At 38.5% G+C, this 26,074-nt stretch overlaps 1 protein-coding gene across 1 annotated transcript in view; it reads right to left on the reverse strand.

Moving 5' to 3' along the window:
- Window positions 1-1,003: 1,003 nt before the first annotated feature.
- The window catches only part of asap2b (ArfGAP with SH3 domain, ankyrin repeat and PH domain 2b), a 35,342-nt gene continuing 10,271 nt past the window's right edge, over window positions 1,004-26,074 (reverse strand). The window contains exons 2-28 of the mRNA XM_044376193.1: window positions 24,705-24,777; window positions 22,135-22,280; window positions 21,887-21,961; window positions 20,515-20,564; window positions 18,976-19,105; window positions 18,623-18,708; window positions 18,058-18,133; window positions 17,805-17,891; window positions 16,379-16,482; window positions 16,130-16,199; window positions 13,205-13,292; window positions 13,051-13,099; window positions 12,806-12,972; window positions 11,305-11,438; window positions 10,279-10,373; window positions 9,946-10,135; window positions 9,201-9,286; window positions 8,724-8,839; window positions 8,463-8,530; window positions 7,838-7,945; window positions 7,521-7,755; window positions 6,561-6,668; window positions 5,872-6,166; window positions 4,875-4,933; window positions 4,656-4,720; window positions 3,930-4,049; window positions 1,004-2,877 (exon numbers count right to left, since the gene is read on the reverse strand). Coding sequence (XP_044232128.1) covers window positions 2,803-2,877; window positions 3,930-4,049; window positions 4,656-4,720; window positions 4,875-4,933; window positions 5,872-6,166; window positions 6,561-6,668; window positions 7,521-7,755; window positions 7,838-7,945; window positions 8,463-8,530; window positions 8,724-8,839; window positions 9,201-9,286; window positions 9,946-10,135; window positions 10,279-10,373; window positions 11,305-11,438; window positions 12,806-12,972; window positions 13,051-13,099; window positions 13,205-13,292; window positions 16,130-16,199; window positions 16,379-16,482; window positions 17,805-17,891; window positions 18,058-18,133; window positions 18,623-18,708; window positions 18,976-19,105; window positions 20,515-20,564; window positions 21,887-21,961; window positions 22,135-22,280; window positions 24,705-24,777 — 2,955 coding nt within the window. The 3' untranslated portion in view covers window positions 1,004-2,802. The remainder of the gene's footprint in view (window positions 2,878-3,929; window positions 4,050-4,655; window positions 4,721-4,874; window positions 4,934-5,871; window positions 6,167-6,560; window positions 6,669-7,520; window positions 7,756-7,837; window positions 7,946-8,462; window positions 8,531-8,723; window positions 8,840-9,200; window positions 9,287-9,945; window positions 10,136-10,278; window positions 10,374-11,304; window positions 11,439-12,805; window positions 12,973-13,050; window positions 13,100-13,204; window positions 13,293-16,129; window positions 16,200-16,378; window positions 16,483-17,804; window positions 17,892-18,057; window positions 18,134-18,622; window positions 18,709-18,975; window positions 19,106-20,514; window positions 20,565-21,886; window positions 21,962-22,134; window positions 22,281-24,704; window positions 24,778-26,074) is intronic.

Genomic DNA, 26,074 nt, shown 5'->3' on the forward strand with positions numbered 1-26,074 from the left:
GTTCTGCGAGTAGTTGTGCTTTGGTTCCGTGTGATTTTACATCTGTTTTTCTCTTTTAACCAGCGTACTTTTCCGTCTGAATTTCTGTCTTAATGTCTCGTTAAACTAATAAAATCATACATTAACCTTTCACAGGATAATAATAATGATAATGATACATAAACATAAAGAAAGTCAACCTGCAAGGTGCATTATGTTGGGAGTGTGAACCAGAGTCTCAGACCTCAGATTTATGGAAGAAGAGGCCAGAAGAGAAGCTTCAAAATCTGTGAATAATGAGAATTCTTAAAATATCTTGATTTTGAGACTACTTATAAGATATTATGTCATCATTTCAATGTAGTAAGTCAGATTTATGTGCTATTAGTCATTTAGAGTTTAGAAGTTCTATTCTTTTATCTTCCTCCTTAGTTTTCAGCCTTTTTTATATTTTCCTGCCAGCTCCCACGGCATGAGACCACATGAAGCTACAGACACCACAGGATAACCAACCGGATCATTTAAAGTAAATGTTCTTTGATGATTTTTTCTTTTCTTTTCTTTTTTTTTTGTACTTTTCATTGATTTTAATTAAGTGTAATCCCGATACGTTGAAAAGAAAATGCTCTTTTATCCCTATTTATTCTGAAATGTCAAAATAAAACATTTATTTTGATCCCGTGAGGCACTTTAAATTTGTGTCTTAAAAAGTGAATATAAATAAAAATATTATATCATAAACTGATCATCTTCTGGACTTTTGGTTGGACAAAAACCAGACATTTGAAGACTTCACTTTGGACCTTGGATAAAGAAAATAATCATTATTTGCAGCCTTAAAGAAAAATAGAGGAAGGAAAGAATAAAGGAAGAAGAGAAGAAATAAAAAGATGGTGGAGATGGGAAAAGAATGAAATGCTTATGTATTATGGGACATCAAAAGAGAAAGAGGACATCTTTCTTTGTAGCATCAGAGCAGTTAATTTAAAGAACATAAATACAGAGTTTCTGAGTGTTAAAGGAGTCGTTTCAAATGTTTTAATGACACTGACATAATGACATAAGAACATGAGAATACAATGAAATCAAAGTGGAATTTCACATTTTACCTTCCAGTTAAATCTCTCAGATAAACTCGCAGCGACTCTTCAGCCAACATGTTAAAAACAACGATAAACATCGTGTTTCCGTCCGTCTGTGTTTCCAAACCTGAGTCATAAACGTGAACACATTTATACAAAGACAACACAGATTTCTGCTCTTCATCTCTTCTGTTGATGAGTTGGAATATTTCTGGGCTGAAGAGAAGCTGTAACGTCACAGGTTTGATACCTGGACTGTCTCTTGACCTCTGACCTTTTCCCGTCAATAAAAACTTAATGTAACCCTCCTCCTGTGCTGGACTGTTCTCTCCAAACATTCAGCCTCCTGTTTGTTGTGTTGATTCCTGAGTTTGTTTTTCTCCACAGAAGCAGTTTAGCAGCTGATGCGGGATTGTTTTGCTCAGTTAAAAATCACACAAACACACACATAGCAGGAACTGAAGGTTGTTATTAAGATATTTTGTCTTTACTTAAGTCTCCAATTTAGCTCTGAACATCACCGTCAGAGCAGAAGATCTCAATTCAAGTTCTGTTCATGTTTGAATTGAAGGCTCCTAAACACTGTATGATAACAGCCAACTTACAAGTTCATCGAGTCAAAAAATGCATGTCACATGACTGTTGCATCTCTTGTTTCCTGTTGCTATAATAGAGACATGAAATGCCTCCCAAAAAATTAAACTGTCATTCTGAGCAACCCTAAATCACCAGAGAGAACATTGATTTTGGATGATTCTGCTAAAACAGATTTTTTTAAACCATTATTTCTGTCAGTGGACGAGTCTCACAGAGAGATCCAGGAGCACCACGTTGCTCACATGACTCATCATCAACTTTCATCCAGGACAGAAATGACACATTTCTCAAGTGTTTCTTAAAACAACAGTAAGGTGTCCATATGCACAGTAAAAGAGGTTTTTCCTCACTGTAATCATTCCTCCTGTTCATACTGGATATTAAAAGATCCCCTTCAAATGTGCTTTCAATGTAAGTGATGTGGGATAAAACCCATCATTGTGTTCAAAAATGCATTTAAAAGTTGATGTGAAGCTTATATGAGGTTTCAGCAGTCTGAGTTAGTCATATCAAGTGGATATCTGACACATTTACAGTCTTTTTAGCATCAAATTCCCTCTTTGTGTTTCCTCGGACAGTGTTTCCTTAAAAAGAGTCACTAAAAAGACTGTAACGTTGAAAGATATCTACTAGATTTGACTCATTTGGACACTCAAGCTTCATATTAGCTTCAGATAAACTTTTAAATACATTTTTGTGCAGAAGGAGGACTGTGGATTTTGTCCTCCATTGCTTACATTGTGAAACTGTCCTTTAAATTTCCACCATAGTAGCTCTAAAGTTTTCCTACTCTGTCTGACAGTGTTATAAATATTCTGCATCACGTTGTTGCAGCTCTTTGTTGTGTTTTTATTTCATTTATTTCCCTAAAGTTCAGCCTGGCAGATTTAGTATCTTTGGAAACGTTGGGATTTCCTCTAGAATTTAAATAAAGTTCTGCAGGTTTGAACAAATCACAGACAACAACAACATGAGTTTGTAAAGACGGAGGAGGAAAAGTGTGAATGGAGCTGGCAGTCTGTGTTTTGTTTTGGTTTCCGGTCGAGCTGCAGCTCTGAGTTTCCCAGCCGATCCAGAGGAGGGTCTCTTTGAGTCTTTGTCTTGCTGGTGAACAACAGGAAGTGAGCAGTGACAAGGTGTGACGTCACTCTGTGATGAAGTGAACGAACGTGGTGGGAAACACTCCTCGTCTGGTTGGCTCTCCTTCGATGTAACCAACCTTAAACACAGCAGAGAGGAAAGTCACAAATTAGATTAGCATCACATCTCAACCACCTCCTCCTCTCCATCCTCCAGATCTCTGGACTCTACCGCACAGTGGTACAGTTTTGAGGTACTTGTACTATACTTGAGTATTTCCGTGTGATGCTACTTTATTCTTCCACTCCACTACATTTCAAAGGGAAATATTGTACTTTCTACTCCACTAAATTTATTTGACAGCTTTAGTTACTTTTCAGATGAAGATTTGACACAATGGATAATATAACAAGCTTTTAAAATACAACACGTTGTTAAAGATGAAACCAGTGGTTTCCAACCTTTTTGGCTTTTGACGTCTTACAAAAAGCAGTGTGTAGTCGGGGTCACATTTCACATGTCTATGAGTTGTTAACAGCTCCACCAAATAGTGATTTTTCCCTCTAAACTTCTCACATGCTTTCATTTCAATAAATGTTCAAATGATCCAATATTTCAGCAAAAATCAAAGATTAGAGAAAAAGTCCAAAAACTGAAAACAGATTTGTATATCAGAACTTTGTTTTCTCTTCTTTCCTCTCCCATGAATCATCTCACGACCCCTCAGATTTATCTGCTGACCCTTCGGAGGGGCCCCGACCCCTAGGTTGGGATCCACTGGACTAAACTAGCTAACTGTATATAAAGTAGTTGAAACTAGCTCCACCTCCAGCAGCTACAACAGTAACATGCTGCTCTAACACTGATGCTTCACTATTAATAATCTAATGATGTCATATATAATAATATATCAGTCAGAGGGACCAAACCACTACTTTTACTGCAATACTTTAACTACATCAAGCTCATAATACTTATGTACTTTTACTGTAGTAGGATTTTTCATACAGGACTTTTACTTGTAATGGAGCATTTTTACATTGCTGTATTGGTACTTTTACTTAAGTAAAGTATCCAAGTATTTCTTCCACGTCTGCTGTACAAAAAGACTTGACATGGTTCATATTTGCGCATCTATAATCAGCGTCTCCCTGCTTCCAGTATCTGTGCGAAGCTAAGCTAACTACTCACCCACCACTCGCTGTCCTCCTCCCCCTCCACCACGATCACCTCTCCCTCTTCGAACGTCAGCTCATCTGGATTATCAGCTTTACAGTTGTAGATGGCTTTAACCCTCTGAGGCTTCTGCTTCTACACACACAAACACATTTATTTTATTCATACCGTACATACAGTTCAGGTTTGGTTGGTTAAAAGACATTCGATTATATTAGTGCTGCAACTAACGATTATTTTCATTATCAATTAATCTATAGATTACTTTTTGATTAATTGATTAGTTGTCTGGTCTATAAAATGTCAGGAAATAGTTAAAAATGTTGATCATCATTTCCCAAAACCCAAGATGCAACCTAAAATGTTTTGTCTTGTTTAATCTTGACCAGCAGTCCACAACCCAAAGATTAGTTTACTGTCATAGACGACTAAAGAAACCAGAAAATGAGTCTGGGTCTCAATGAGTCTCAAAACGATTTATCAATTATCAAAATAGTTGGTGATTAATTTTCTGTCGATCAACTAATTGATTCATCAAAGGATTGCTGCATTAACAAATAGCTGAATGTTTTTCCATTACTGGAAGGAGCAGATTTAGATATATTGGATCTTGTTTCTGAGGGTGAAGTGAACCTCAACTTTAACTTAATGCAGAAAGAAGAAAAGAAGACAACGGTAAAAGAGGACATCTGTGTTTCTGCTGCACCTCCGTTAGTGCTGGTTTTGTGTTTGAGGACTTACAATGACGGCGGTTCTGGGTTTGGGTGTTGGAGGACCAGAACTGTGGGGGGATTTGGCCTGAGAACCTACAGGGAGCAAAAAAAAGGATTATGAACAATCCCATAGAGTTATATAATTATTATAATTATTTTGGGCTGGATCATACAAATCATAATATCTCTCTCTGTGTGTGTGTGTGTGTGTGTGTGTGTGTGTGTGTGTGTGTGTGTGTGTGTATACCTCGTTTATCCACAGATCCAGTCCTAAGAGGTGGTCTCTGTGGAGGACTCTTCCCTGATCTGAAATCAGACCAAATAAAGTCAACTGAGACTGTAAAAACTTTTAATCAAACACACTGATACTCATTGAATTTGACCAGTACAGACCACTACAGACCAATACGGACTGGGGCTGTCACTTTTTGTTCCAAATTCAAACTGTTGTTCGTATGTGGGGAAAAATTCAAACTGTAACGGCCTGTTCTGATTTAAAATTTACAGTCTATATTCACAACAGACCGTCTGAAGTAATTTGCCTTTTGATCCGGCAGAAACTGTTCTTAAAATTCACTCTCAGCTCGACCCGTCGCCTCTTGGACCTCATCAGGAAACTAAGCTAATAAATAAAAAACGGAGGACACCAGCGAGCAAAGCCGTGCTGATCGAATTATCACGACACCGAAGAATCTGAAAGACAGTGTGTGGAAGTGTTTTTTACACCGTAGATGGCAAAATTACCAACAAAGTTCAGACTGTTTGCCAACTTTGCTGCCTTATTCTACTACGACAACAAATCTGAGAACTCAGCAGCTGGTTTAACACACAGGTGAGGCAGCGGAGGCATCAAACTAACGGAGCAACGTCAACTCTACAACCTGGTCTGTCACAGTGCAACCTCAACACTCACAGTACAGTTTCATGACACCACACAGTAAAATATAAAGACTGTACTGAACGATGAGACGCTCTCTGACCGCTGACATCGCTCTCTTTATACGCCGACGACAGTCAACTGTACCTCACATTACAGTTAACAGGTTGAGTTTGAAATAATTCACACAAATTACTTTTTAGTTTGAATTTGTTCCAACTTGACTTTTTCAAAAAGTGACAGCAAAACTACAGACCAGTACTGACAAAATACAAACAAGTACACACTAGTACAGACCAGCAGAGATTACTACTGACCAGTCCTGCCTGGTGACGGCCAGTACAAAGTAGTACAGCCCAGTACGTACCCACTGGGTGATTTGGGTGTTGGCTTGGGTCCCAGCGGTCTGCTTGGCTGGTGGCTGGGGACGGGCGGGGGGAGGGTTGGAGCTTTGTGGGGAGGTGGTGGTGGGATGGAGGACGGTGTAGGGACTGGAGGTACTGGGACAACCGGGGGGACGGAAGGGGGTCCTGCTGCTGAGGGAGGAGGCAGAGGAGGGAGGGGGGTGTTCTTGGCTGACAGGGTCTTGGTCTCCAACGTGCTGGACCTCTTGTTTACTGGAGGAGGAGGAGGAGGCGGAGGAGGAGGGGCTCCTGGAAGTACTGGGAGAAGAGGGACCATTGGATTTATTTAACCAGTAGACTTAAAATCAATAAAATACAACAAAAAGTTAAAAAAAAGTAAATAAGATGTTTGTCCCACGATGAGAAAACAATAAAATTATCACGTGTCACATCATCAGTCTGGAGTCAGAATGGTGACTTATACTGGTGACCAGAGTCCAAACAATATTTATTTAATATTTTAATTGAAATTAAAAAGACTTAAAATAGACTTCAAAAAATATGAACTTGTACTTTAAATACACAGATTGCACATTTGACACTGTGATCATGATGTGCTTCGCTGTTGATGCTGTTTCTGTCGTTTCAGCTTCTAACACTTTGCTGGAAGTTTTATTTGTGTACATTTAAGCCGACAGGAAGTGACACTCACCGTACATGGAGGCGTTTCTCTCGGGGGTGTGCGGGTTCGGGGGGTCGGAGGACGATCGCTGTCTTCCTACGGTGTCCATGGCAGCAGATTTGCCGTGTCCTGGTCCTCCTGCATGGACACAGATTCACACGTCTCAGCTCGTCATTGTTTTATTCCAAATAAAATAGACAAGTTTTGCTCAGAACTTAAGGCAGGGCAACCTGGTTTGTACACCCACTGTAATGTTTTTTCAGATAAGTTAGTTAGGTCTTTTGTTTGTTTTTATCTTAAATAGAGGAGTTAGTCCGGCCAAGTTATTTTTTATTCATTTTTTATAGTTTATCCTGTTCCTCCCACATTTAGAGAACCTTTTTAGTTAATGTAAATAGTAAATAGTAACATTTCATGACTTATTTTACTGTGATGTTTTTACTGTTTCTACTTTGTTATTGTTAACTTTATCTTTGATTGAGCTGTGTCAAAGAGGAATTTCTGTTACTATGTGACAAACAATAAAGTTTCTTGAATCTTGATAAATAACACACATTTAGTTATTTCATCAACTACTTTGTTGTTCTTTTGTTCCAGTACTGTCTCCGGGTCCCCATGTAGGGACGTAACATTTGGGGTGTCCCAGACGGCTAGTGGTCTAAGACGCATGTAATCACAACGTCCCTGGTTTGATACCAGATGGGGATCTTTATTGCATGTCACAGCCCCGTTTCTCCCTACATAATACTGTAACATGGGGTAAATATTTCTTCTGGTGTGCCTCAAGGTTCAATCCTGGGCCTCATTATTTTCTGCCTGTACATGCTGAAATTTGGCTCCAAAAACATGAAATCGGTTTCCACCGCTATGCAGATGACACACAACTCTATATGTCTGCTACAGCTGATGATCTGAGCCCTGTTGACAATCTTGTAAACTGCATTTCATAATCAGGATCACAGATACAAAATGCTTTCCACAGTGTCTGACCTCTGTGTGGTCCTCTGGGCGGCAGCGGAGGTGTTGGGCCCGGCGGCGGCAGGTTGAAGTCCATCATGGTGCCGTAGGTCTCGTTGCTGATCATCATGCTGGGCACCTGAGGCCTCTGCTTGTCCCGCGCCATGCTGGCGGCGTCCCGTGCCAACACCGCCAGGTTGGACTGCATGGAGCCGCTGCCTGATACGAAGCAGCTGACCGGACGCTCCTCACGCCGGTTAGGGATGGGCTGCAGGACACACAGAAAACCCACCGTTGAAGATCATGAACATGTCTAACTGTGTGATGCAGCGTCAGATAAAACCACTCACCTTGTCCTCCATCTCGTCCTCGCTCTCATCCAGGTCCTCGTTTTGGAGACGCCACTCATACTCAACATGGACGTGGACGTTAAACTTTCCTGTCTGAGCCTGAGTCAACTGAAACACAAACACAGGTAAATTAAAAGTGCTTTAAATATGACTGACAAGCTAATAATACTAATAATACTACAATAAAAACAGCAAAATAGTTGGAGAAATAAAAATCTTGAAAAATGAATAAAAACATTGAAATAGTTAAAAGACAAAAAACTTTGTGTTGTAACAAGAAACAGCAAAAATATCAATGTCAAGAATGAACATCCATGCTAAATAAATGTCAGTCTGTCAGTTTTTTGAAATTTAGTTCATTTCATTTTAATGATTACTTTAAGTCTTTTTTGGATTTAGCTTAGCTTAGCATAGTTAGCTTTATTTATCCTATCTTTCCTTAATTTACTTCACTTTACTGTTAAAGTCAAGTTTGTGTAATTTATAAGGTTCAAGGTTTTGTCAAATTTAACATATAAAATACATAAACATACATACAAAATTTATGGTCATAAAGCTAATTGTAGCTTCTGTGCTGATGAGATAAATAAAACAAAGAGTTCTTCTGTCTTTCAGAAAGTCTCACCAGTTCTTCACACTGAGTGTGTCGCAGACGTTTGGCGATGTCCAGCGGCGTCTCTCCGGCTTCATTCGCTGTGGAGACAAATTTATGAATGAAGCAAACATATTGCTACCTTTAATGTGAATAATGCCATGTTCACATTGTATTTTTCAGACGCTCATGTCAGTCTCCTAGTTGTAACTAAATACCAGAACTCAAACCAGGTTCTTGTGGCTTATAAAGACTTAAATGTTGTTCATCAGTATCGTCTGTTTGTGTTCTTACTGATGGACACTGAAGCTTTTCCTCTCAGCAGCAGTTTGAGACATTCGCTGTTGTCGTTCAGACAACAGTAGTGCAGCGCTGTGCTTCCTTTGGTCGTCTGCTTGTCCAGGTTCCCACTGAAACACAAACACACACACAGGTTAGGATTACTATTCATGTGAGGACACGCTGCATTCACCACACACTAACCCCTGACAGGCCCACTGTAACATACTCATTGTACCATTTCCTGGTGTGACCTTTTACTCTCCTTGCCTGCTGATGTTCTAATAAAACAATAAAGCAGTGCAGTCCTGTTTGCAGTTGGCAGGATTTTAATACTATATATATTTTGGATGATTCTGATAATGGTGAAGGTTTATGTCTCCCAAAATGCCAACTTCTCAGGAATAACTGATAGTTGAAATTAAGTGAGAACATGTAAATCACCCGAACTGGAGATACAATTCATCATCAAGTTTACACTGCAGCTGTTACCTGTTTTGGGCGAGGAAGTCGACAATGTGGAGGGAGTTTCTGTCGACCATACGGACCGCCAGGTGGAGCACCGTCTCTCCAGGTTCCTGACAGAAACAGAAACACACCTTCAGTACAACAACAATAACAAGACTCACATAAATGGAATGATGGAAAATCCAATATACTGACCAGCGGTGGAAAGTACTGTACTCAAGTACAATTGTGAGGTACTTGTACTTGAGTATTTCCATGTGATGCTACTTTATACTTCCACTCCACTACTTTTCAGAGGGAAATATTGTACTTTCTACTCCACTACATTTATTTGACAGTTTTAGTTACTTTTCAGATGAAGATTTGACACAATGGATAATATAACAAGCTTTTAAAATACAAGAAATTGTGTGTAGTCGGGGTCACATATTTTTTAATCTATTAATTTATCTATTTTTTTTGTGGTCTAATTTTAAGGGGGTGTATTGGGTAGCTGGGGGTATGCTTTTTTTTCAGTAAGCTAAATGTTAAAAATTATAAATAAAACATGCAAAAACAAAAACAATCTTTCCTTATATTCCCTCACTTTTTTAAACTTCTGTTTTGCTGTTCTGTTTTATTATCATGTTTGATATTTAATGTTTTAAGTGTGAAGCACTTTGTAACTTTTGGATTGAAAAGTCTTATATGAATAAATCTTTACGTATTACCACACTATGTACAGTGTGTGTGTAACCACGGTTAATTAAAGCCATGTGTGTTGTCCTACGTGTTCGCTGGGCTGTGGGCTGGCCTCCATCAGGTCCACCCCCTCGGCGTAGACCTGGATGAGAGACAGGATGTTTCTGTTCCTGACGGCCTCGTACAGAACCTGCAGCCTGGACGCAGCGTCAGCACACCGCCGCTGGGCGAAGCGCTTCTCCGTGTACTTCGCCGTGATGTAGTCCTTCCTCATCTGCCTGGAAACCAACAACCAACCATCACGTCTTACATTCGTTTTTCTCCACTAAGTTTCACTTTACCTTCATGAAAGTCTGAGTACAAAAAGTAAAACAAGGGAGGGAGGAGGAGGAGGAGGAGGAGGTGTGCGGCTGTCACTCACATGTCACTGCTCGGATCAGGTTTGGTTACATCCTGCGCTGACAGGTCGGCCTCCATGATCTCGTTGAAGTTGGCATTTCCCACGTTCTTAGCCAACTAAAACACAACATCATCAACATCCTGAGCCAAAAACAAAACACTCACATCCTCATGCTTTGTTTTTGTTCCACAAGCAGCTCTGACTCGTCTGTGTGGACACATTGAAACATCCGATTCAACAGTCCTGCTACATGTATTTACTCTGAAAATTTCTTTAAATGCTCCTCAGTGCAAAACAGAGCAGATATATTGAGGACCATGCTACAGGAAATTAGTTTATAATTTCATTTTTAAATGTAGGTTTTCAGATTCCTCATGTTTGGAAAGTGATATACAAAAAGGGAAAATTTACCAGTGTTTGAAAGTGTATTTCTTAAATCAGTCTTTCTCAATTTTACTTTTATAATTTAATGTTTATACTAAGAAAAATGTTACAATTTTAAATAAATTAATAAAACAAATGATACATTCTAAACAATTTAAACTAATAATTGTAGCATATTAATTAAATATACAGTATATTCAGTTACATGATGAAAAGCTACAAACTGAACTGGAAAAAACAAAAACAAAGATCTAAAATGAAACAGAAGGTGTAAAAACAGAAAAAATATGATATTTCAACAATTAAGTAATGATGTTTTGAGAAAAGTTGTAATATTCTGTGAAAAAAAGTTGTAATATTTTGGTAAAAAATGATCAAGACAAAAGTCGTTGATAATAAAGTCACAATATTACATTGAAAAGGTTTGAGAACAGAAAGTCAAATGAAAATGTGAACTTTCTTCTAAAAATACTTTTTTGTCGAAATATTTGGACTTTTTCTTGTAAATTTTCAATTTTAATCTTGAAATTAATAAATTTCTGACACTGTTGTAGAAAGACACAAATTAATAAAACATTTAAAAACCTACAGACACAAAACTCTTATTTTCTCTTCATCGCTCTGATTTCCGTTACTCATCTGGCGACAGTGAAGTGGACTCACCAGCAGCTCGGAGGTTCCCAGGACATCCAGGTCCAGACTCTGGATCCTGGAGTAGTGGACCCCCATCTCCCTGTGGATCCCCGAACACTCGATGCAGATCAGCACCCCGAGGTTGGTGGACAGCCAGGTGGGACCTGACGGGGACAAGCAAGATGGTGGTTGGTGGTTTTAGCTCTTTAGCCTACGTGACATCACAGGATCCTGTTCTTCATATTCAGAAGCCGAGGCCTTTAAAGATTTCTGTATTGATCGTTACTGGTGTCCTGATTTAGTGCCTGTATCTGAGGTATTTGAGGCTCAGATACAGACACAGATGGAGACCAGGTGGAGATTTCATTCATCAACACTTCACCCAACAAATCCAGCTGCTGACAGACGGCTCGGCTGAAACTGTGAACCTCCTGCGACTGTACAGTGAAACTCTACTGTAGTTTCTTCCTTCTGAAACTCATCTGACCGGCAGGACCAACAGCTGAGGAATGCACATGTCTCTGCAGCTCGAGTAAAAGTAAACACCAGGTAACAGGTGACCTCAGTCACTTCTTTAATCTATTAACAAGTTGTTAATGAGGTCTGACTTTAGCAGAGCTGATGGTATGTTCATTTAATTTATCACAAATTCCAACACTCATCATGTACTGTTGTCATTATTATTAGTAGTATTACATGTAGTAGTAGTAGCAGTATTTATCATAAAACTAAAAATAGCAGTACAGTTACTACTAATAGCAGTAGTAGTAATAGCAGTGGGAGTAGAAATAGTAGCAACAAGAGCACTAACAATGGGAGATGCAGGTGTGCAATTAGCACCACTTGAAGTAGTAGTAGTAGTTGTAGCAGTAATCTATGTAGCAGGAGTAGCAGTAGCTGTAGCAGCAGTAATTGTGGGAGTTGCAGGAGTAGCATTAGCAGTAATAGTAGCGACAGAAACAATGGAAATAATAGCAGTAGCAGGACTATCAAAGGCTAGTCACAGTAGTAGAAGTTGTACTGGCAGCAGTAGAAGCAGTAGTAGAAGCAGCAGCATTAATATTACTAATAGTAGTAGTAGTAGAAAGTGTGGCAGTAGAAGCAGTAGCAACGGTATCAGCAACAGCAGTACTAGTAGTAAAGGCAGGTGGAGCAACCTGTAGCAATAAAAACATTTGCAGTAGCAGCAGTAGTAACAGTAGTAGCAACTGCTGTAGTAGAAGCAGCAGTAGTAGTGACAACAGAAGCCGCAGTACTACCAGTAGTAGTACTGCGTAGGTCGTCCACTAACCGGTTTGATTCCGGGCTCATCCATTCTGCATGTCGAAGTGTCCTTGGGCAAGATACTGAACCCCAAATTGCTTCTGATGGCTGTGCCATTAGTGTGTGAATGTGATTTGTAGTGTTAAAAGCACTTTAAAAGCGCTTTGAGTGGTCAGAAGACTAGAAAGGCGCTTTACAAGTACAGTCCATTTACCATTTACTAGCAGCAGAAGTACAGTAGCAGTAGTACAGTAGCAGTATTACTTACTAGCAGCTCCACAGTCGCAGCAGCTGTCGTTGCCGCTCATCCTCTTCACCTCTCCTACGATGGCTTTGGTCAGCTCCTGGACGATGTTGTTCTCTCCTTCATCTTGGTCTCCTTTAAACGCCATGTTCAACGCCTCCTCTTTACTGTTCTGCAGCACCGACACCCAGCTGAAAAACACAAAAACATTAGATTAGATATAAAAAAAAAAGGAGGTCAGAGGCTGAACTGCGGGTCAAACTACTTACATCTGACACTCGGCTTCATCCTCAGCTTGGAAATGATAAGTTCTGTCATCTGAGGGATGAAACAGACAAGAAATGAGACACAAAGTAGTTCTGTATCAACATTATATAAAACAGTTTTTCTAGGACAGGAGAGCGGGATGTGTCTGCAGCTTACGTGAGAACAGATCGAAGCTCTTCTTCTCGTCTGGGTTTCTCTTCACCTGGCAGGTGAGCAGGTTCAGTTTAGCTGGAGGTCTGTTAGCCTGAGAGACAACGAGAGGACAGGAGAGTGAGACGGCAGCAACAAGTCATACAGAACTTGACCAATATAGACATCCAAAGGCTGTTGGGATGGTAATGTAGGTCCTGTCCCCAACTTTCTCAACAAATTTTCCATCAGATTGTAAATTCAGCAGTAACATTAAATCCATCATTACAGCATGTTATATTAACCACTCTGCTGAGACTTTCTATTTTTAACAGGAATAATGTTTTCAGACTGTAAATACTGCCAGTAATTTCTTCTTTGCTCTACTGAGCAGCTGGTAGCCCCTTAGCAACTGCTTTCACTTTACAATTATCACCACATTATTGCAACGATCCGTGAAAGTTTTGCCTGCCTTCAGGGGGTAAATGTTATCTTAATAGAAAATTGCTCAATCTGGCAACATTTCTTGGGCGTAAAATTTTCCACCCCAGATCCAGTTATTTTCAGTGTGTGGTGACAACCAATCAGGGGCCACCAGGAAAAGCCGAACATACTACACACATACCGCCACCAGGTGGAGAAAAGTCCGCCCTTCGGCACGCAGACAAAGACTGTAGGCAGCGCTTTTTCATAGGTCATTGAAAGTTCTTGTAATTATGTATGATTTATGTGAGAGTAACAACTGACACACACACACACACACACACACACACACACACACACACACAACACAACAATAAGAAAAAACCTTTTTCATTGAAATATGTAGGTAGGTATTCATGGTAGCTGAAAATTGGTCAGGGAAAAAGGCAAAGTTGAACGCCTGACATGATTATTATTGTACTGATGGAATTAGTGCTGTGGAAATTGACATAATAATAATAATCATAGATTTTATTTAGAGAGTGTTTTTCAAGATACTCAAAGACACACAACAAGTTAAAAAACGTTAAGTTAAAAAATCATCAACTTTTTTAAAAAAAGACACTAAAAGCACAAAATAGCACAGTCCATTAATCATACGTTAAAGCAGTTCTAAATAAATATACTACATGTATAAAATTAAGTTTGTATCAACTGGGGAACAGCAGATATTGGATATAAAGGCCTGCTTCTCTCTGTCACTGAAGTAAATAAAGGCCCTGGACACTCCTTGGGAGTTTGTGATAATAATTAGCATGCTAACATGCTAATAAGATTGTGAACATTAAACCTGTGCAACATCAGCATTGTTACTGTGCGTGTTAAGCATTACTGATGTTAGCATGTAGCTCGTTATTTCATGTTATTAAAGATTCTGAGAGCTGAAGCAGGAGAGAGGTTGAAAGACAGCTCAGCGTGAGGATTAATAACGTTTTGTATAAGTGAGGAATAATACAGTTTTATATAAGTAACCCCCCCTCCCTCCCTCTTCATGATCTATCAGTGTCAGATTTAAATCAAAGCTCGTCCTCTTCCCACCCTTCTCTCTGTTATCCTTTTTCTTATGCTCTTCCTTCTCCTCCTCTTTCTCTTCCTCTGCTTCTTGCTCTGTCCTGATCGGCCGTTTGACTCTTCGTGTAAAAACTTCAAAATGAAAAAAAACAGAAGAAGGAAAAAAATAATAAGAAGCTAAATAAAAAAAAATAAAATAAAATAAACGTTTCCCTGGCCGCCATATGGAGACTTTTTAGTGGACATGCAAGCAAGCAAGCGAGCAAAGTTTATTTATATAGCACCTTTCACAAACACCGGTCACAAAGTGCTTCACAATCAAAGAAATGAAATAAAATAAAATAAAATGCAATCAGAATAAATAAAAAACAAAGACACCAGATGAAATATACAAGGAGAGCAGATAAATTAAGATAAAATAGCACATACTACCCAAATGCCTGTCTGAACAAATGGGTTTTTAACTGCTTTTTAAAAGAGTCTACATTATCCAAGGACCTTAAGCTTGTTGCTATTCCAAAGTTTACGGGCTGCCGACTGGAAAGCATGATCTCCCCAGATCTTAAAATGTGTATGACGTACACTAAGAAGAAAGCCCCGGGTGGAGGACCTAAGAGCTTGACTAGTGGTGTAGGGGTTCAGAAGGTCCGTAATGTACTGTGGAGCCATGTAGGGCTCTATAAGTTACTGGAAGCCACTGCAGTGAGATTAAAATAGGCCTAGCAGCAGCATTTTGGACACTTTTGTAAGCGGTGTATGGAAGATTTATTAAAGTAGGTAAAAAGAGGGTTACAGTAGTCCAAATGTGATGAAATAAAAGCATGTATTAACATCTCCATTTAATTTCTTGATACCACAGACCAGAGTTTGGCTGTTTTTCCAGTGAAAGAAACAAGATCGACTTAGTGTCTTAACATGCGCATCAAAACTCAGGGATTGGTTGAAAATTACACCAAGATTGCAGGAAGATGAGGATAAGGCACCAAGGTTCTGCCTGATTGATGACTGAAGATTATAAGGGCCAAAGATCAGGACTTCAGTTTTGTCTGCATTTAATTGCAGATAATTATTTGCCATCCAATTCCTAATTGCGTTTAAACAGTTGTTAAGTACAGAGAGTTTGTGAAGCTCATTAAGTTTAAATGAAAAGTACAACTGGATGTCATCGGCGTACAAATGGTAGGAGATGTTCTTGAAACTGCTGATGATCTGTCCCAGTAGCAGCATGTATATGGAGAATAAAATAGGTCCCGAGACGGATCCCTGGGGGACACCGCATGACAAAGCCGCAGTGTCTGATACAAATTCACCTACAGAGACTGACAAAGATCTGTCTGTGAGATATGAGGAGAACCACTCCGATGCAGTCCCAGAGATGCCCACCAGGTGACATGCAGGAAGGAGGGTGGAGCTTCACATGCAGGAAAACCAATAGGAGAAGAGGATGTGATGTCTTACCGTGCCATGGCAGATGGTCAATAAACCGTTCTTCACCGAGCACTTCCTCTTCTGCCACACCTTCCTCAGTCTGAGGTAGAGACACATTATTGATTATTTGTACCTCATGTGTACAAGTTCAACAAAGCTCATGGATCAGTACGACATCACCAACATATTAAAATAAAGTAAATGTTTGTTGTTTGTTTGTTTGAAAGCTCTACAGAAAGTTATTTTCCTGAGGGATTCTGGGATATTGAGTTCACTCACCCCTCACTTCTCTTGTAGAGGACTCCGGAGCGTTCGGTGCCGTGAGCCTTGTTGCCCTGCAGCTGATGGAGGCTGTATCCTGCGTTCTGCTTGGCCTGAGCGTCCTGTGACGACACAAAGCCGACAGTAAACCTTCATATTTATACTCTATTTTTATTTTATTGGTGCGACATACGATAAGACAGTTGGACAGTGTCAGAACATAGAGATGTTAAGTTTCCAGTAAAACAGTTCAGGACATTAAACAGTGTGATGACAGTTGAGGTGTGACAGGCTGAGCTGTTGAGGTGTTAAACTGCCGTGATGTTTGTGAGAGTGTTTGGTTTGGTTGAGTATGTTAGAAGAACCAAATGTTAAAAGAACCAAACACGGGAGAGAGAGTAGTAATGAAATGGACAATAATAATAATAATAGTCATATACAGATACACTACATGCATATTTACACTCTAAAGTAATGCTAGCGCCCCCTGGAGCAGTGGATCTATGGGGGCAGTTGTAGAGCCATTGCAGGGGGGGCATGTGGAGCGCTTCTGAAGTTAAAGGTGCAATAAGTAAGAATCAGAAATTCCTTCTCATTAGTGACACCGGTGGCCGTTAAGTGAGCTGCAGTCAGCATCCTGTCACGTGTGCTCGCACTCTGTCAGCGCGAGCGAGCAGCGGTCCTAACATTAGCAAGCTAAAACCTATTATATCACAGTATATTTTGCATGCTTTACAGTAATGTTAGCTTAACTGTCCAATAGGAGGAAAGCCAGGGGGTTGGACATTACCGAACTCCATTTCTAAGCTAATGTTAGCTAGTGTTGCACCCTGTTGGCGCTGTGGGGGGACGGGAGAGAGGCAGGGCACTCGGGAGCGCGCATAAATGTTACATCCTTTAGATTTTCCCGGCAAAACTGTTCCGAGTCCTTTACATAGAGATCAGTCCACAGGCTGTTACAGGCAGCCGAGAAGGTCAGTGAAGGTCTCATTTTATTATTTCTTCACATTCTGTTAATAATTTTTGTTAATTTTTGAAAGTTTTAAACTAAAATTCTTTCTTAATTTTTACATATTGCACCTTTAAATAAACCTGATTCATGAAGGAACAATAATCAACAAAGAGTACAAGATTCAGGTGAGCAAGATTTATTCAGACAACAAAATAGTTTTGACGCAAAGAAAATAAAAAACGGTGACGCTCATCAACACACCAACGAAACCCGAAATATAACAAAGATTAACGTTATTCTTAGGTTTACAATCTTTGTGCCTTTTGTGTCTAAAACTCTGGCAGCATGTTATATTCACTTATAAAAAGAATTAGTGTCCCTTTGGCCAATTTAGCTGATAAATAAAACAAAATTAACATACAGAGAAACCCAAAGCCAAAAGAAACATTTTCAGTGTAAGAATATGAGTACATATGTTATTAAGTTTCTCACCTCTTTATGCTCAGACTGCAGCGAAGCTTTCAGCACGTCTCTGAGCTGAATCAGCTGTTTCCTCTCTCCATCCTGCGTCTGTTTAATCTGATGAACACACAGCAAGAGACGGTATTATTATTAAATAATATATATACAGAACCAGTCAAAGGTTTGGACACACCTTTCCCTTCCCCTGAATGAGAAAGTGTTTCCAAACTATAACATATTATTTTCATGCTGCACTGTACTAAACGTCTTAGACTCTTCTCACCGCCGTCAGGTCTGTGGCCAGTTTCTCTACGGAGGGTTTCAGACTCTCCACGGCTTTCAGTCCGTCCTGGAAAAAACTGAACACACAACACCAGAAAAAACTTTAGTGGAAAGTTTTTGCACCAAAATAAATAAACACACTCTAAAAAATGCGCAAAATAGACGATACACCAAACGATATACCGAAATAAACAAAAGACTAGAAAGCACAAATCTCTAAATGTTTATTAAATTAGTTCCACATCATCATCTGCTGAAGGAAATTCAATTTTGTGGAAACTTGAAACAAAATAAAACAATGTAGAATTACTTGATTACATGTTTATAGATTTGATACTCCATGTCCATTTTTCTTGTTTTATTACTATAACTTTGCCTCTAAAGTAAGTTTGACACTTTTATTTATTCGTTTATTCACAGATTTCAGACAAAATTATTAAAAGTTGGATATTTTCTTGCTGTTGATGTGAAGAAACTGAATGATAAATGGTGTCTGGTGGTTATTTCTGACTGAAGTAAACATGCTTTTTAATGATTTTTAAATAATTTTTTGCAGAGTGACGTACTTGCACTGAGCGTGGAAATACTTGATGAGGTTCTGGAGAAAGTCGACACCTTTCTTCACTTTGATCTCGTTCACTTTCAGGAGATACTGCAGAGAAAAACCAGAGAGTACATAATTTATCTGCTCCTCCATGTAGAAGATCCTGAAGTTTCAAAATAAGAGCGGCTAAATGTTTTATCTGAATCTGAAGCTAATAAAGAAGAAATTTAAGGGAAATCAAGAAACATTAAGGCTTCAGTGTTTTTAATTTTACACATTTAAGAAAACATGAAACACTTTCTCTAACTTTTTCTATAGTTTTACACTGTAAAAAACACAAGAATCATGTGACCTCTGACCCCGCGGTGATCTTACTTCACACATCTGAAGCTGGAAGAGTCGTCTCTCCTTCTCCATCTCCTCGGCGATCTCTCCTCCGCTGAACTCGGTGCGAATCATCCCGTGTTGCTTGGCGTGTTCCCTCTTCTCCTTCTCGATCTTAGCGCTGGAGAGGTCAAAGGTCAAGTTAAGACACTGAAAGATAAAGTACTACATCTTATAGCTCTAGACATGGGTGTTAAAATGTTTTTTTTTTATAATGTAGTTTAATTCTGGCAATAAATCTTCTGAAATATGACTTTGTCTAATAAAGTGTACGAACATGTGACTAAAAAACTCCTGAAACAAACTGAAAACAGTAACAAATCCAAATATTACTTGAATTGTCTTTTTATTTTCTTTGAAGTTTTTTACTTTTATTTCTTTTATCTTACAACACTGGAATTGTTTTTTTATCTGTTTTCTCATTGTGTGAATCACTTTGTGACTTGGGTTTTAAAAAGTGCTCTGTACATAAAGATTAAGATCATTATTATTATTGTTATTATTATCATTAAAATCTGAGACAAGTTTAAAAAGGCTACGATAGAAGAGTGGAAAGGTACGGAAGTCAAGAGCGGCTGTGGTTGCAATAATTTATTCTTATCCATTATCTTGAGATGATTATCTTTTTTAAAAAAAACAACAACAAAACAAAAGATTGTTTTTTCAGGATAACAAGATGATTAACTTGTTATCTTGAGAAAACGATATTTTGTTTTCTTGTGGAAAATATAAAAGTATTCAATTATCTTGAGAAATGTTGTTTTCCCAAGATAATAGTTGTAGTAGATAATAGATAGTTAACCTGTTATGTACAAGAAAACAACTCCTGTTATCCCATGAAAATTAAATTATTAGCTCATAATCTCAACAAAAATAATCTATACATTTTTGCTGGGTAACTACGAATTAAAAACTACAAAAAACTACACACTAAAACAAAAGAGCTTCATCTGGATGTTCGGTGTCCACGTCATGAAGATTTGGGAACAATTTAGCAGTGTGTGGGTACTCTTTTGTCTCTTTTGTTCTTATAAAGTAAATATTTTGTTCTTTTAAAATAAAATTATTGCAACCACTGTCGTTCTTGGCTTCCGTAGTAACAACAGAATACTTTGTGTAATCACTTATTAATTATTAGAGATCTTTTTTTGCAAGTTATCTGATCAAGAAAGAGAAATTTAACATCAATCAAGCTGTACGTTGATGCCAAAAACAAAATCTGCAATTTTACTGTTTTCTTAAATGAATTTAAGGTTTCTGTCGTAATTTATTGTCCAGAGTTTTAAGAACTTGACACCTTTGAAAGTGGAATTACAGGTCGTTTCTTCTTTGGCAGATGTTTTACTATTTGACAGAAGATAAAAAACATGTGTTTTTTTTTATTATTCATATTTAAAGGGTCGTGAAACTTACTAAACTCAAGCATGAAGCTTTCAGAAATAAAATGTAACCATGAACTCTCTCTAAGACTTTAACCAGCAGATGAAGTCGTCTGATTTAGTTCAGAAAGTGTGTGAAGTGTTTTCTTACAGCTTGGTCTCATAATCCTTCCAGGCCTTATCGAACGGCTTCTTCAGATCCTGACGAGACAAGAGACGTCACAAACCGTCATATAAGACTCTGACCAATCACATCAAAGCTCTGAATCACAACAACAAACAAAGACAGAGAGGACTTTGACCTGTGAGTAGCTCGGGAACTATTTCATGACGATAACACGGGGAGTGTGTGAGTTTCTATAAACTGATAAAAACACAGGTGGGAACTCAGATCTGAACTTAACTGCGTTGGACTTTGACAGCCGCAGAAAAAGAAAAGAACGTGAAGACAAAAGCCAGCTTTCAACATTCATACGTTGTTTCCATCCACTCATGTTGTGTGACTATTAGGAGATAAACAGCTGGTAGCTCTGATTCTCCAGTCGGTGCCATTAAACCACTGAAGAAGAAGAGGACACAGCGAGATGATGTCATTAAAAGAGCTGCAGTCAAAGCTCAAACGATAGAAAACCGTGCGAATATATGACATTTCTGTTTGTTTCATGTATTCATTTGAGGAAGGTTAAAGTCTCCTCATCGCTCCACACAGATCTGATGTTTTTGCCTCTTCAGTGACATTTAAGTCACATGATTCATGTACGTCATCATTTATTACGTTCGCTTTTTATCCACACAACTACTTTTACAGCTCAGACAACAGGAAACACTTTTTTGAGCTTTTTTTCCAATTTCCGTTGTTTCCACTCAGGTTGTTTTACGCGCAGACTTAACATGCAAATAAAAAACACACATATTCATACAAATCACTGACAAAAATCCAAAGATGCAGAGAAGAAAAATATTCACTTCATCATCATCGTCTATGACAGTAAACTGAACATCTTTGTGTTGTGGACGAAACGAGACATTTGATGACATCATCATGGGCTTTGGTAATCAGTGATTGACATTTTTCACTATTTTTTGACATTCTACGGATCAAAAAACGGATCAATTAATCGAGAAAATAATCGACAGATTAGCTGATAATGAAAATAATCCTTAGTTGCAGCTCTACTGTAGATTCGTCACCACAAGGACCCATAATTAATATTTCTCACTGGCATATTTGAAGCATGTTTTTATGATCATAAAGAAACAAACTAACTGATAATTTTCTATTTTTTCAGTATCTTTGGGTTTTGGACTTTTGGTCAAACAAAACAAAACATTTGAAGTCGTCACCTTGGAGTCTGAGGAGGAGTAACGGCCATTTTTCTTTCTATTTTCTATATTCTGAAACTCTACGACTCAAAGCAGCAGATTAACCGATAATAAAATAAACCACATATCAGCACACTTTTATTTTAAACTGTCTGGTTGTGAGAAGCTTTCACATTGACAAGAGGAAGTTGAACACAAACCCCTTTCACTCCTTTCAGGTCTCCCTTCAGCAGGCTGTCCAGAGGGAAAGTGATGATGTTGTTCATGTTCTGCAACTGTAAACAGGAAGTCAGGTTAAAATAGAAGCGAAGAGTCAAGAGCTCGAGTGTTATATAAGCTTCCTCTAATGTTCAAAGAGGGAAACTCCGACTGTACTGAGTCTAGTAACGCTGCGTCATCGGCTCATAACAGTCAGATTCATGTGTGCGCAGGGTGTTCCGTCTCTCACCAGGTTTTTGAAGAGCGCCGCCAGCTCTTTGGTGAAAATGGCGAACTTGAGGAAGGCGGAGCCGACGTCGGCGTCCTCTCTGCTCACGCAGTTGTCCCCGAACTTCTCCATCGACTGGATGAACTGCTCCTCGTGTTCCACATGAGCTGCAACACACACACACACAGAAAGGCCGACGTGTCTTCAAGCTGTTATACTTTCAAATAAAAGCTTCATATTTAAAGTGCAGACGTGACATTTCACCCTCAGCTAGGAAGCAAATATGTGTGTTTCCTCCAAAATATTAAACAATCTGTCAGTAAGATGGATTTCCGAAAAGATAAAAACAGTTTCAGTTTTGTTTTTTTGGCAACTAAGCGACACAAAACTTCAGAAGATGTGAAACCACGAGCTGCATTCACTCATCAAACAGCTGCTTCATGTTATGTTTTGCGGTGTGGATTAAGGGGTCAAAGGTCAGCGCGTTTAGACAGACAGTGAACTGTCAGTGAACTTTCACATGTTACTTTAAGAACAGGATGATTTCTTTCATTTCTTCTTCTCTCTACTCCCAGACTGATTTTATTCCAAAAACCGCAGCACATGAAAGCTCGTCCGCATACTTTTGGCCACACACTGATTTTAAAGTATTGTTTCTGGTTCTCTCGCCAAGAACAAGTTCGTGTTTATTATCAGATGTGAAGCAGAACTTTTTTTCTTTTTATTGTTTTAATGTCGTGACACCGGTCTGAAGAACAGATCCTTGTGCCAAAAGTTATTTTAAATATCAATCAAACACAAGAAGTTTGGTTTGGTCTCTTGTTCCTCTCGGTGTCAGCAGACGGTTCAGCTGTGGAGGTCGGGCGTCTCTCCCTCGGCATGCTGGGACAGGAGAGCGGTATGACAGGAATGTTTGGGAGGTGAGACTCCACCTGCCTGAACGCACCACCAGCTGGGTTCACGACTCCACCACGTTTTAAGTGACCTGACGTTTGTAACTGACACAAAGTTTCAGGGACTTAAATTCCAGTTTTCACTTGAGATGTGTTGATCGAGTTTTAACGCTATCTGCTAAATCTGATCAGTACTTATATTGATCTAAAAGACACAGCTGATCAGTGCGTTCTCAAGTTACAACCTGAAAATGAGACGATACAGAACTAAATTCATCCAAAACTATTATTATTATTGTGCAACAAATGCTCAATAATCATATAAACAGCAGCAGGAGATACAGACGTTATTTACTTTATTTTAATCACTTATTTTATTGTATTTGTGTTGTAAAATATATATTACTCCTATCAATTTGTTCTTGTTTTTATCTACTTCATATGTTTTTTATTTCACTCTATTTTATGACTATTATTTAATATATTTTATCACATTTTCATAATTTTTATTTCTCATGTGCATTAGTCTCAAATTGTTTTACACTCTTTTTATCGGTTTGTCATCTGTGAAGCACTTTGAATCCCATTAACCTATATAAAAAGGTGGTATACTAATAAAGTTTGATTGATTGATTGATTGATTGATAGATACACAGTGTTGATATGAACTCTTGAAGGTCCTGGTTACAAACTGTTGACGTGAAGCGATCCTCTAGAGAGAAGACGTCTCACTCTGTTGGAGTTGTTGGAACTACAGAAACACTGATTGTACAGTGATGTGATGGAGTGGAGCTTCTTTCCTCACAGATGATCTTTAGGACGACTAATCCATTAATCGGGAAAATAATCGATTTAAAATATGCCCTGATCGGCCCTGATATGGATCATTAGGATCAGCTCTAGTTTCATGTATGAGAAGCATGTTGATGAGACATTCTGAGCCTTCGTAATGTCAAAAAACATACTGACAGTGCAACAGGGCTGCAACTAATACATATTTTCTTGATTAATCGATTAGTTGTTTGGTCTATAAAGTGTCAGAAACTGGTGAAAAATGTCGATCAGCTGTTTCCCAAAGCCTGAGATGACGCCCTCCAATGTCTTGTTTTGTCCACAACACAAAGACATTCAGTTTACTGTCATAGAGGACTAAATAAACCAGAAAATATTCACATTAAGAAGCTGGAATCAGAGAATCTGGACATTTTTTTCCTTAAAAAATGACTCCAAACGATTAATTTAACAGTTGGAAGCTAATCAATTAATCAACTAATCATTGCAGCTCTACAGTGCAACATGAAAAAGCTGATATTGATGATTCTTTGTCTCTCCTATTGTGAGTTTGAAGGACTACAGTTCCCATCATTCTTTGGGTGATGCAAACAGTGTTGCCACTGAGTCAGCAGTTATGTGGGCTTCACCCTTAGTCCTATTGTTGTATTGTTGTATTGTTGTTGTTGTTGTTTTTCAGCCTATATTTTTTGACATTTTGGAAAGTCAGACAACCATCACTGAATTTCTTCGATACTGAAAGAAACTTTTAAACATTAAGAACAACCGAAGAACACAAACTAAATGTTATGCAACACTTTCGTGTGTGACCAGAGTGAGTTAAAGGCAGACAGGAAGTGAGAGACAGTTTGTGGTGAGACATGTTAAATATTTTTGGACAGATTGAGGTGAAGCTGCTTCACTCACCAAGACCAGACGTGTTGATGGACTTCACCGACTTCTTGATCTTATACAGAACCGATCGGTCCACATCCAGAGCCTGAGGACGACAAACACACAGACTCTGTTTGATTCTTCATGTTTTATGATCACATTTAAATGACACCACCAGTGTTTTTGCACGTTGTAGCTGGAAACATACATTCACACATACTTAATCAGTTTTTTTTACTGATTATCTTCCTTCCTTTAATTTTAATTCGATGAAAATCAACCCACAGAGAAGTGAAACCTGCTGGTGATAGATAAGCTGTTTTTGTAAATGATGCCATGAAGCAGAAACTGGTTTGAAAACCATCGATATTTAGCCTACGAAAGGATAAAAGTGACAGTATTCTCTATTGTTTTCCTGTCAATTCTCTGATGTCAGAGTGTCTTTGAACGCACTGATATTTTCTGAAAAAGGTCAAACTTTCTGCATTCATGCCGTCATCAAAGAATTTTAGAAAATATTTTCTACTATAAACTGTAGTTTAAGTGGTGATAATCTAATTCTGAAAAGTAAAGTCGACTTAACTCTATGTAAGTTGATTTTCATAGAAATTATGGTGAATATTATATGTAAAATGATCAGAAGGGAAGTAAAAATGATTTTTTTGTGTAATTTTTATGGTATTTTTGACTTTATTTGATAGCAGAAAGAGATGAAACAGAAAGACAGAGGTGGTATGAACACTGAGGTTACATGGTAACAGAAGTGAAATAGATACACAGGACAGCTACAAAAAAATCAGGTGAATAAAATTAGACCTGCCAACTTAAGAATATGTCTGTAATGTTTATTTTAATGTCACAAACCACAGCATTTAGAGCTCGAGCTAGTGTGCACCGCCTGTCAAACCTGACCAATGACCTTTATACAAAAATACACATGAAATGAAACAACATGCAAAAAGTGATGTGAACCTGACACTGAGACCAGCCGGTTACCAGCCGGGATCCTCAGCAAACCCAAGACATGTTTTAATCAATATAAACTAATAAATGGTTACTCATATATATTTGACTCGTAACCTTTTTTACACAACACAAGACTAAAACTGAATAAAAAGTCACCGTTCAAAACAACAACTATGAAGAAATGAACAAATAAAAATAGTAAATAATGTGAAAGACAAATGAACTAATGAGTGTTTAAAGGAGCTGCAGCATCTGTGGTGTCACACACTGCAGCTCCTGATTGATCAAACAGTCTCCTCCCGCAGCCAATCATATCTCTTGTTCAGAAGTTGATTTGTCGCTCTGCCGTTAATAAGAAGCGTCTTAAATCAGTAATTTAATCAATGCTATCTGATTAAATTCATCTACAATCTACTGAGAATGAGACGAGAAGCAGC

The sequence above is a fragment of the Thunnus albacares genome, chromosome 16 (genome assembly GCF_914725855.1).
Source record: "Thunnus albacares chromosome 16, fThuAlb1.1, whole genome shotgun sequence".
NCBI classification, from domain to species: domain Eukaryota; kingdom Metazoa; phylum Chordata; class Actinopteri; order Scombriformes; family Scombridae; genus Thunnus; species Thunnus albacares.